General features: G+C 42.1%; 1 protein-coding gene across 2 annotated transcripts in view; it reads right to left on the bottom strand.

The window, feature by feature from the left end:
* Nucleotides 1–12,854, bottom strand: part of CWF19L2 (CWF19 like cell cycle control factor 2) — a 62,343-nt gene that overhangs the window by 25,370 nt on the left and 24,119 nt on the right. For both annotated transcript variants that reach the window (XM_038762091.1, XM_038762092.1), the window contains exons 10-12: nt 12,755–12,847; nt 5,573–5,698; nt 5,108–5,245 (exon numbers count right to left, since the gene is read on the bottom strand). In XM_038762091.1, the coding sequence (XP_038618019.1) occupies nt 5,108–5,245; nt 5,573–5,698; nt 12,755–12,847 (357 nt within the window). The remainder of the gene's footprint in view (nt 1–5,107; nt 5,246–5,572; nt 5,699–12,754; nt 12,848–12,854) is intronic.

The raw sequence follows: 12,854 nt of genomic DNA, 5'->3' as shown, positions 1-12,854 counted from the left end.
TGGTTGCAAGCATTCATCAAACTACTGAACTACAATAAAATCTGTAGAGAGAACTGAATCACTGAACTCGAAGGAATCCTCTGGACCAGCCCCACTCCCAAGCAGGGGAACGAGAGAATTGTTCAAGGTTTTTAAGAAAAGAAGGGACAATTATTTCTTCTTTCTATAAAGTTCTACAATGCGGCATGATGTAGCAGATAGATAATGGCACTGGCTCTTGGCTCCACCAATTGCCTGCTGTGTGGCCTTGGGCATGTCTCTTCACTTCTCTATGCCTCAGTTACCTCATCTGAAAAATGGGGTTTAAGACTGTGAGCCCCATGTGAGACAGGGACTGTGTTCAACCTGATTACCTTGTATCTACCCCAGCGCTTAGAACAGTGCTAGGCACATAGTAAGCGCTTAACAAATACCACAGTTATTGAAATTATCATTACTATTATTGTTATTATAATGGTGGGCTCTCGCCAGCCACCCTCTTGAGGCCATTTCCTCACCTTACTTGTCAAAAAGTTCTTCCTTATGGCCAACCAAATTTTCTCCAGGGATACTAGAAGTCCATTTCCACCTTTTTAACCACATATCCTAATCATAAAATTCTTCGAATCCTGGAAGAGAGTAATTAAGCTCTCTCTTCTCATGGCAAAACAACCTAGTTCCTTTAACCGTTCCTCATAAACCTATTCTCCACCCTTTAATCATTTTTCTAGCTTTCCAGCTTCTCTACAACCCTTCTAAAGTGCACTGGGAAACTGAATACTTCATATAAGTTGAACTCGTTCTTGAAGAAGGATTATCTAAAGCCTCTTTTTAGTACAATCTGAAGCTGACTACCATTGGGTGGGGCTTATGCATTTCAATGAACAACCCTCAGATAGGAATGATGCAGACAAATAATAACAAAAACAATACTAATAATAATAATAATGATAAAATTGTGGTATTTCTTAAGCACTTACTATGTACCAGCCACTGTACTGAGCGCTTGGGGTAGGTACAAGGTAATCAGGTTGGACACAATCCCTGTCCCACATGGGGCTCACGGTTCCCATTTTACAGATGATGGAACTGGAGCACAGAGAAGAGAAGCAACTCGCCGAAGGTCACACAGCAGACAAGTGGCACAGCTGGGATTAGAACCCCGGTTCTTCTGACTCCTAGGCCTGTGCTCTGTCCACTAAGGCCACGCTGCTTCTCTAAACATAACTGATTTTCTCCTAAAAGTGTTTTTTTCTTTGAGTATGTACCTATCCTTACCCTCATTCCAAGGGTCACTGAAGCAGACTGCATTGTTGTTCTAGAATTCCAACATTCACATCTAAAAGAATAAGCCCAGAGTAGAATTAACCTAGTAATTTACTTTAGACAACTCAACAAGTAGCTTTCATCTCCCAGTTCTAATGAGACATATTTTGAAGCTGAGAAAATTCCACCTTCTGGTTGAATGGAGAGATTTGCTTTCACACATAATGGTTATTTGCAGTTAATCCTGTGAACTAAACTATTGCACTAGACAAAAGAAAGGGCAATGGTTTCCAACTTTGACATCTCAGTGGTTGAAAAATGCCCTTCGCTAGAGCCTTCTGACTGTTACTTTCCTTTCTAAAAATATTGAGTCCTGGGCTTCCTACATAACTAAAAAAGGAGCAACAAAGAAAGTTTCGATGGAAAAGAAAAAAAGGATTTTCCCCATCCATTACCCATAACAAATTTGTCAGACAATATTGTGTCTTTTCGTTGAAACTTTTCACAGGATAGGACTGTAAGAGAGTGAAAGTTACCAGAGAGATTGTGCAGGAAGAAAGTATCAATAGAGTCCAAAAGGAGTGGGATAAATTGTTGGATAAGAAGTCCATAATTAATTATTAGCAAGAAAGTGAGAGGTAGAACATTTATAAATAGGAGGATGGGGGACAAGGAAGGCAAACCATCACAATGATCCTTTATACAGCCTTTGCTGTCAGTCGGAGGCAGGCGACTAAAGTGCACGAGCCGGAAAGTCAGAGGACCTACATTCTAAGTCCTGCTCAGCCACTCACCTGCTATGACAATTTATTATTAATAATAATAATAATAATAATGGTATATGTTAAGCACTTACTATATGCCAAGCACTATTCTAAATGCTGAGGCAGATTCAAGGTAATCAGGTTGTCCCACATGGGGTTCACAGCCTTCAACCCCATTTTTCAGATGAGGAGGTCACTGAGGCCCAGAGAAGTGAAGCGACTTGCCCCAAGTCACACAGCTGAGAAGTGGCACAGCCCGGATCAGATCCCCCGACCCTGACCCCCAAGCCCACGCCCTACAAACTAAGACACGTTGTTCACTTCATTCACTCATTCAGTCGCGTTTATTAAGTGCTTGTGTGCAAAGCACTGTACTGAGCGCTTGGAAGGGTATGGTATAACAATAGATACATTCCCTGCCCATAACGATCTGTTTCCTTACTTGTAAAATGAGGGTTCGATACCCATTCACCCTCCTACTTAAACTGTGAGCCTGATGAGGGACAGGGGCTGTCTCCGACCTGATTATCCTGCCATCGGCCCCAGCCCTTAGTACACTGCTTGACACAGAGTAAGTGCTTTTCCAAATTCCACCGTTATTACTAGCCTCTAGACCGTAAGCTCGTTACAGGTAGGGAACGTATCTGGCTAATTCTGTCGCGCTGTACTCTTCCGAGCGCTTTGTACAAAACACTCTGCACATAGTAAGCACTCAAATACCACGGACTGATGGATTGATAACCTGGACTGATCAGTAATCTGATCCAGTATGACATTTATAGTTTAATCTAAGAACTTTAGTGTCATATTAAGACCCTTAAGTAAGAATAAGCTAACTTGCATTTATAGTCGCTGTGAACCACCATTACAAATTAGAAAAGCAAACTGTCATTTGAGAGGCCTTGATCTCTTCAGACACGGCAGCGGAGCATTCTGCTTTCTGGATTATAGTTACGGTTCCCAGGGCAAAAAAGGATCTGAATCCTGGTGTTAGCCTCTGTCCCTAAAGAAAACCCGAAAATAAAGGCAAGTAGCTCTCCCAGAACCAGCTCGTCACACTGTCTTCCCCTAAATTGAGAAAAGTAATAATAATAATGGCATTTATTGAGTGCTTACTATGTGCAAAGCACTGTTTAAGCGCTGGGGAGGTTACAAGGTGATCAGGTTGTTCCACGGGGAGCTCACAGCCTTAATCCCATTTTACAGATGAGGTTAACGGAGGCACAGAGCAGTTAAGTGACTTGCCAAAAGTCACACAGCTGACAACTGGCTGAACTGGGATTTGAACCCATGCCCTCTGACTCCAAAGCCCGTGCTCCTTCCACTAAGCCACGCTGCTTCTCAAGTATGGGGAGGGAATGTTGGCATAAAAGCTTGAAAAAATGTGATATTTGAAAAGTATCCCCAAAACCCTCAGCGGAGTTCAATTCTCCAAAATTTCAGTGACTGGCTGCTTAATTTATATTATTGGCTATCACCCACTGTAAAACCCTTAGGGCTGGGAAACCTATAGGGCCAGGCCAGTACTGAGAGCCTGCATTTGGTTTCCAGATTATGAAGATGCCATGAAACAGGCCTAACGCTTCAGTGAGTCACTGTTTCTGGCCTCTGGATCCAACATATGCACTAAAATTGATTACTCTCAAGCCTAGCAGAGGCCCCAGCTGCGGGAAATAGAAAAGCATTTCACTATATCATTTGGGAAGGAAAAGTCTCCCCCAAAATACCGGCTCTATCGAATCAAAGTTCACTGGTTTGTGACTGAAATGGATTACTGTTTAGAACAATGGACCGTGTACCATCTATATTCCTCCCTTGCCGAAGAAGAGGTGATTAAATTAAGACCAGAGGTCCTGAGCTCAGGGTTCAATGTGCCTTTTCAGAATTTAGTTCATTCTTTCCCCTGTCCTCCTTGCTTTTGAAAACTGTATTTCAGCGCACCAATCGGCGGCTATTTGGGTGTCCTAATCACCTCATTTGTCCCAGCCAGTGAAGCTCTGTTAAGGTAAAAAATAGCTTCAGTGGTAGTAGACAGACTTCATTTCCAGTCTCTATTGCTTGTGGTCCTGCCTTGCCACTTCAGCCTCTCAAAGAGGAAGATGTGGTATTTATCCCAGGACACCCAATCTTATGGAAAGTTGGACAGTCCTAACGTTCTGCAGGACCTGACCTGACAGGAATTCTAAAAGACATGCTGGCAATCTCGATTTGATTTTCTACTTCGGGTGTTCCACTGTAGGATGGTGGACTGCCTAGATAGCAGACTTCTTGATTCCAGTCAGTTCCACCTTGCCAACCAAGATCTTTCCCTGGGGCCTTTTGACACCTTACTTTGGTAAGCTCGTTGTGGGCAGGGAACGAATCTACCAACTCTGTTATACCGTACTCTCCCAAGCGAACAGTACAGTGCTCTGCACACAGTAAACGCTCAATACATAATGATTGTTTAATCAGAGCACATCCCCAAGACTGGTTGGATATAAAAGGCTTTCTAGTGTACTGACATAAGTTTTTCATTGTGGGCAGGGAACATGTCTACCAACTCTGCGAAAGTGTATCCTCCCAAACGCTCATTACAGTGCTCTGACCACAGAAAGTGCTCAGTATGATTGACTGAAACCTCCTGCCACTGCTCTGGAACCTCTTCTGGAGCCTGTACATTAAAGGGTAGGATACACATCTTGTACATCGTCAGGCTGTCTCTCAGGCAATTCAATCAGTCAGTCAATTGTATTTATCAGGCGCTTACTGTGCGCGGAGCACTGTACTAAGTGCTAGGGAGAGGACAATATAACAACATGACAGACACATTCCCTGCCCACAACAAGCTTATAGTCTAGGGGGAGCCAAGTGCCTAGGAGAACACTCTGCATACTTTTTGCACAAAAGAAATAGTAAGGAGAAAGAGGAGGAGGAGGAGGAGGAGGAGAATAAGAAGAAGAAGAAGAAGAAGGCAAAGGACGAGGATACCATGCTAATGAGTGAAGAGTTGATACAGATGGAGTATGAAGAGGAATAACAAAGGACCCGGGTGATAAGCCACTGGACACTGTGTATGAACCCCTGACTAAGGGAGAGTTGTCCAGGAAAGATCTTACCTTAGATGCCATGCGCATGAAAAGCTTGTTTTGATCTTCAGCAGTTCCCATCTTTTCATTCTTGACCAAGTCCTTCAGACTTTGATGGTCATCATTATGGAAGTATCTGACCCTTTCTTCATCTGCGTGAGTGGTAGCCTAAGAAGACAAATGTTGCTCTGGTGAGACCATCAAATTTCAAAAACAGTATAAAAGAGGATGCTAATAATAATGGTACTTTTTAAGTGCTTAGTATATGTCACGCACTGTTCTAAGCACCGGGAAAAATACAAGTTCATCAGGTTGGACACAGCCCCTGCCTGTCCCACATAGGAGGGAGAACGGGAATCGAATCTCCATTTTACGGATGAGGAAATGAGTCATACCCTTGCCTGTTTATGCTCTAAATGCAGTTCCATCTTAGCAACACTTACTGTAATCATTATGAAAAACACAAGCAAAAGACATCACACCAAGCGAACATACCATCTGTCTTTTCCTTCTCCCTCCTTTCGGCTCCAGTGGTTCCCCCGGTGAACTCACAGGCCATGCCCTTCCAGACTGATCTGTTCTCACAAGGACCACTTCACTGGCTTCCTCATGAGCTTCATCCTGGGTCAGGGTTAGAAATGGACAACCCGAACTATGAGACAGGTTAAAACCAGCAAAACAACAGTTAAAAAAAAAAAAATCACAACTTCCCTAAATCGTTCAAATCCTGATTCGCCACTGCAACTCAAAAGATTGACGGAAACATTTAATCTTTCATTTCACCCTTCAGTGCCAGTGATTTAAAAAAACAACAACTCTCCAATCCATTTACTGTGAAAACAACAGTCACAGAAGCTTTTACCTATTAGTGTCAGAAGCTTGCTAGACATTGTTCAAAATATGAAGCAATCAATATTTCAATTTTCTGTATCATTTATCCAATTTGTTGGCATTATTTTCAATCGATAACATTTCCAGTTTAAAACAAAAAGGAAAACTGAAGACAAAATGAGCAGGTGGCAAAGGAAGAAAGTCATGAACAAAAGGAGTTTCTAAATGCCTGACTAGATTCCAGATATTACTACACACCACTTACATGCTATATAGTCAAACCTGAATATTCGCAAAGCCTCCCACCAAAAAAATCACGTTCCTTATTTGAATATAAATCGAAAGGTTAAAAATCAAATATGAACATTTAAACTAAATATTGAACTTTGTGATGATCAACTCTGAACTGCTGGGTAAGGTGCAACAATTCCCTGTGTATTGAAATAAGGAATTCCCATGATGATGTAAGTGCAGTCTCTCTGAAATTAAAGATACTTCACACTTCAATGTCCCCATTTCAATTCCACGCCCAGGAGGACTGGCCTTCTGCGAAAATGAAAACTATGGCACTGAGTGCTGAAGATTCTGCTATTTTTCACTAGTTCTTTCTGCCTCAAATAAAGAGGAAAATAATCTTTTCCAAGGCTCTCTGCTTGATAATCCTTGTGGAGAGGGTCCTCAAAGGAGCCTCACATGTTTCCAGGTCACGTAAGGGTCCCCTTAGGCCCGAAGACCAGAAAGAGCCAAGAAAAGTTCACCTGGCTCTATTCCTTTTTCATCATTCTCCTATATCTGGCCCCAATAATCAATCCAGCAAGAAGAGATCAAAGATTGGAGAGACTGTGAGGAGATGAGAGATGGAAAAGATCTATGGGTAAAAACTTCCAAACAAACGCCTAAGGAAGAGAGAGGTCGTTTGTAAATTGACAATATATGATTTCAGGAAGTGAAAGAATGAATCCATTCAGGACAACACAAATTTCCATTATTGCTCTAATGGAGGACCTAACTTTATTAAGCCAAAGTCTTGTGGAACAAATATAATAATAGCTGGAGCCTCACTAGTTCTGGGTTTAATTCCCAAATTTAATAGCCAGGGCTTTACGCTCTATTTACGTTTCAGGAGCTTCTAGATGGTTAGATTACACAATGTGCTACAAGACGATATATTCTGAAAACTTGTATATACTACTTTATCATCTTATAGTTCCCCTTATCTTTAGTGCAGGAGGAATTGGCTGAAATCACTGCATTCTGGTATTTATGCAACAAACATTTTGAAAGAGAAGAGACATCTTACAGATTCAATATTCAAGACACACACCCTTGGCAACAACACAGCAGAAAACAACTTCAGTCAGTCTCCTAAGTAACCTACTAAAGCAGGGAATAACATTCTCAAATATAGAAAATGAGTTAGTATAAGGAAACTGATTTCTCAAAAACATGGAATACTATGATTTTGGACCTGTCCCTCTACAAACTGTTAAGCATTAAGCCTAGTTTAAATTTATTTCATCTAAATGAAGTACAGCCACGCAACTTGCTAAATGAATCAGAGTTTCTTCATATTTCCTCGGTGTTGCCACATTCGCCTGGCAGTTTGTTAACTTTTACTAACACTAGTCTGCAGACGGGAAGAAAACTACCGTGGCATCTCGGAAAAAGGAATTTCTAATTCACTTTAATAACTGAGGCCCAAATTATTTGGCTTTGTATTCCTTGTTCACTACAACAGCACTTTTATGTCTGTAGCAAAACCATTGAGCTCTTATTAATTCATATTAATGAATTGCCCAATAGTATTTATAGAACACTTCATCCGTATACAGCACTTTATACAGCGCTTGGCAGAGTACAATGGTGTTGAGAAGTGGCATGGCTTAGTGGATAGAGCACAGGTTTAGGAGTCAGAAGGACCTCGGTTCTAATCCAAGCTTGGGTGGTGCTGTCCGATAATAACTGAGGTATTTGCTAAACTCTTATATGTGCTAAGTGTGAAGTTAGGTACAATTCAATCATACCAGAAAAAGTCCCTGGCCCATATCGGGATCAGAGACTAAGAGTGAGGGAGAGCAGGTATCTGGTCTCCATTTTTTACCAATGAGGAAAATGAGGCTCAGAGAAGTTGAGACACTCCTAAGGTGTCTCAGCAGGCAAGTGGTGGAGCCAGAAATAGAACTCATCTCCTGACTCCAGAATTAGAACTCATCTCCTGACTTCAGTTCTGTTCTCTAGTAGTGGTGTTTATGAAGCACTTACTGTGTGCAGCACACTGTGCTAAACCCAGGGAAAGAATACAAAGGTGGGAATTAGACACGGTCCCTGTACCTCACAATCTAGTCACCAGACCACACTGCTTTGCCAGCTAGAGAAAGTTTACGTAAGAACGGTACTCCTTACAGCGATTTCAACATGCTCTCGCTATTTCATTTGGATTATAAAATGCAACTGAGTTTGGAACAATTCCCCACAGCGGGAGTGGCCAAGCGGCAGCCGAGAGTCCCACGCAGCTCATTATTCGCTCGCCGTGTGGCTCGTGTTGTGTTACTGATTTGTGCTGCGGTTCCCCGCGGTGGGTTGCGGTGCCCTGCTCCGGTCTTTCGATTGTGGTGGAGTCAGTCGGTCAAAGTGTATTTACCGAGAGATTAACCGCGCGTGCAGGCCACTGTACTAGGCTACTAGGGAAACACCTTCATCATCAACGTCATCATCGTCATCGCCCCCACTGGAAGATTATCTGGGCCCCTTAACCCTCCATTCGCCTGCCAACAGGATTCTGATTATATTCTACTTGCTGGGATCTCGGACAATAGGGTGGAGAAGATGAGGATTTATAAATGGTAAGACGTGAGAAGCCTGCAAAATCATAAAGGATGTGGAGAGGGGGAACAAAATCCACTGTTCAACAAATCCCACTACTCCAGATCTAGGGGACACCCAGTTAACTATGGTAGGTGCAAGTCAAAAAAAAGAAGAAGAAAACTCCTTCTGGCCAAAGTTGACGTACAAAATTAATTATCCAAGGAAAAGTACTAAGCTCACTTTTTGTAAGTACAAACAAAACATGCATTAAAATAATCCTCGGGCATAAATTTACTGGATCTTACTGTTGAAATCAAAAGCTGGGTGATTTTACAAAATTTTTCCTATTTGTCCAGGTCACTATTTTTTTATATAGCTATTTTTCCTAAACTACAGTTATAGCATTAGTACAGCTTTCGTTACCTTACCTAAGCAGAGTTTGAGTGCGCATATTTTGCCAAGAAACAAAGGCACATGTACGCCACGAATCCTCGCACTGATTGCCTCAGTTCTTTTCTTATGCTTCGTTCGGCTAATTTCATTTTCTCTGCCTCATACATCTTTATTAAGAACTGCCTATAATGATCGTTCTTCTATATTTCATTATCTGCATACTTATGGGTTCTAAAAGATTTTATTTCTCTCACTGAAAAATAAAACTAAATTAAAACTAAAAGTTGACCTTCTGAATTTTTAGTCTCACAAAAACTAAGCGCTCTTTCAGGCAAGTTGCTGCATCCTAGGTGTTCTAGCATCCAGCAGGGAATCCTTAAAGTATTTTCCTTCCCCTCTTCTGCTGGTAACGACCGTGGTTTGGGGAGGGGGACACTGCACGACAATCTGATTTACAAACCCCAAAAATGTTAGGGGGGTGAGTGGAGCTGAGAAGACACGGGGTGTGGAGGACGGAAGTGGAATGCACCCTGAGAGGGAAAGGGACGAAGGAAGATATCCACAGTATAATTTGTGCAACACCAGAAGTGTTGGAAGTTCTTTGTTCCATCAATTGTATTTATTGAGAAGCAGCGTGGCTCAGTGGAAAGAGCACGGGCTTGGGAGTCAGGGGTCATGGGTTCCAATCCTGACTCCGCCATTTGTCAGCTGTGTGACCTTGGGCAAGTCATTTAACTTCTCTGGGCCTCAGTTACCTCATCTGTAAAATGGGGGTGAAGACTGTGAGCCCCACGTGGGACAACCTGATGATCTTGTATCTACCCCAGAGCTTAGAACAGTGCTTGGCACATAGTAAGCGCTTAACAAATACCAATATTATTATTATTATTTATTATTATTATTGAGCCCTTCTTTTACCCTGACAGTGAGTTGTTGTTCTTCTCACTACCCTGGATTGCACCGTCATTAAATGAATAACAGAGTATATGCTAGAACTAGCCTATTAACTAGGCTATAAACAACCTCACAAGATTATAATGTCTGATGAGCGAGGAAACAGAACTCCAGGGAAAAAAATTCTTCCGCAGTTTATCACTTTTCGAGATCAAAATGTATTCATAAGCTTACAGCAAATAAATTACAAGTTCTTTGAAACATTTGCGTATTTATTTTCCCAATTTAATTGCATTAATGGTTGGAATTACATAAACGTTTCCTTACAGACAAGTAGACAAGTGACAGAGCCGGGATTAGAACCCAGGTCCTTCTGATGCCCAGGACCATAATCTATCTGGTAGGCCACCCTGCTTCCCTAAGTAGAGGATTTTAGGAGGTGACCTATAGAGTTGATTTCACGTATAGCACCACAGCTGACCTCTGAGGAGAGATAAGGAGCATGGTGTGATGGCCAGAGCACAGGCCTGGGAGTTAGAAGGTCATGGGTTCTAATCCCAGCTCCGCCACTCGTCTGCTGTGTGACCTTGGGCAAGTCACTTAGCTTCTCTGTGCCTCAGTTACCTCATCTGTCAAATGGGAATTGAGACTGTGAGCTCCATGTGGGACAGGGACTGTATCCATCCTAGCGCTTACTACAGTGCCTGGCACATAGTAAGCGCTTAAAAAATACCAAGATTATTATTATTAGGATTTACTTTTTCCTCTTTTGTCTGATTCCAGCTCTCCCTCTAGTTCCCCACCCCAACCTACTGAACCCCTCTGAAATTCTGAACCACCAGTTTTCCCAGCGATACCAGAGCACTCCCACAGAGAAACATCACTTCATTCGGAAACTGGGGGCTCAACCCCAAACATTTCTCGCTTCTGGGTACTTCAGGCATTTCTCTGAGTTCAAGGATGTCGCCTAAAATCACCCTAGGCTGTGGTCACCTCTGGGCCCCCCAATTCGCCACAGGCCGAGCCACATGTGTTGGAGAAACTCCCGAAGTTTGTCAAGAGTAATTTAATTTGTTTCAGAAAATGGACTACAAGTTCCATTCAGGCAGGAAAAGTAGCTACCAACTCTGTTGTACTGCACTCTCCCAAGCGCATAATACAGAGCCCTGCCCCCGATAAGTGCCCAATAAATACCATTTATTGATTGATTTACTGATTGGTTGCCCTTGCTGTTGCCTGCTGAAAGTTGTTTAACTTTCTCGGTGGAAAATACTGTGACGATGGACATTTTATCCATTTTTCCCATTGGCAAAACAGTTTGAAAGTGCAGTTAACTCAGGTGTTTTCTGCAATCTTCATATGCTGACTGGAAGGAATCTGAAAACTTTTCTTCCTTTTTAATGAAAGATCATATTCCACATCCCTTTACTTCTGTGGTTAGGCATTGCTGCCGTTCTCTGAGCTTTTAAACTTTCAACATTACTTAGGAGGATTGACTATTTTATGTATTAGTGTCCAGTTAATACGCCTTCTCTTACACCTTTCTGAAACGTACAAGGCCAACAAAAAAATAATGAGGAAGAAAGGCACCCCACATTCTTCTTAAACAAGGTGTAATAATACTTTTTGTGAACTAAAGGAGAGTATGTAATTAAAATTATACCACTATTCATCCTCATGTCCAACTGCATTTTAATGCTAATGGAGTAGTGCTGGAAATTTTTCTAGATTAAGTCTGCCTCACAAAAAACTGCCCCATTTGCCCTTCACATCCTGCAGTGTAAATCCAACTCATTTCAAATCTTTCTAACTGGGGAGGCAGAGGGGCACGTGACAATTCATTCCGGAAAGAGGTAACAGAAACTTCATTAGGAAAAAGGGCCCCAATTTAAAGCTATAAAGGAGATATCAGAAAAGTCAGGAAAGGGATAGGCTGAACCAAATGAAGAAAGCTAATGGAAATGACATTGGAGAAATCCATTTTCAGCTCAGCTCCTCTGACAGTACAAGTACAGTCTGTCTCAAACTAGAAAGTATAGTTCAAGGCACATTACCTGTCATTTCCTTCCATGTACTATCCCATCCGGTAAATCAATAACACCACAGCCCAAAAATTTCCTGGACCTTAAGGGACCCTAATACATCTTTTAAAAAAGGGTAAAAAAGGACAGCTTTTTATTTGCACATGTGCATTTAATTACTTTTGGCATTTACTAAGTGCTTTCTATATATCAAGCCCCACGCTAAGTGCAGGGGTAGATACAAGGGAAGTCTGATGAGACACAGTTTCTGTCCCCCTGAGGGATTACGGTCTAAGACGAAGGGAGACCAGGTCCTTGATCCTCATTTGACAGATGAGGACATTGAGGCCCAGAGAAGCTAAGTGACTTATTCAAGGTCACACAGCAGGAAAAGGGCAGAGACAGGACTGGAACTCAGATCTCCTGATTCCCAATCCCACGGTTCTTCCACAAGACCATGCTGGGTTCCCCATTTAGAAACAAGTTAGCACTGAGAAATCACAGCCACGAATTTGATAAGAAGCAAAACCCAGGGTCAAAATCCACGTGCCCCACCATACAATAGGCACAGAATGAAATCCGAGAGACAAAGAGAGAGACAGAGAGAGACATATTCTCCTGAATTTAAAGAACCGAACCTAGCTTGATCGATTCTCTTTCCCAGATGATCCCAGTAAAGGTAGGCAATACCTTGATACTGTAACCCAAATGCATATAGATATTTATGGCTTACCTCCGCATCAGGTTTTCTTGACGGAACCTGTTTTCCACTCTCTCTCAATCTCCGGGCCTTTTCAAGTTGGTCTTTAAGTTGTAAAGCTAAGTCCTTTAAA

This window comes from Tachyglossus aculeatus, chromosome 20 (assembly GCF_015852505.1).
Source record: "Tachyglossus aculeatus isolate mTacAcu1 chromosome 20, mTacAcu1.pri, whole genome shotgun sequence".
In the NCBI taxonomy this organism is placed as follows: domain Eukaryota; kingdom Metazoa; phylum Chordata; class Mammalia; order Monotremata; family Tachyglossidae; genus Tachyglossus; species Tachyglossus aculeatus.
This window is presented reverse-complemented; position numbering and strand designations above follow the sequence as displayed.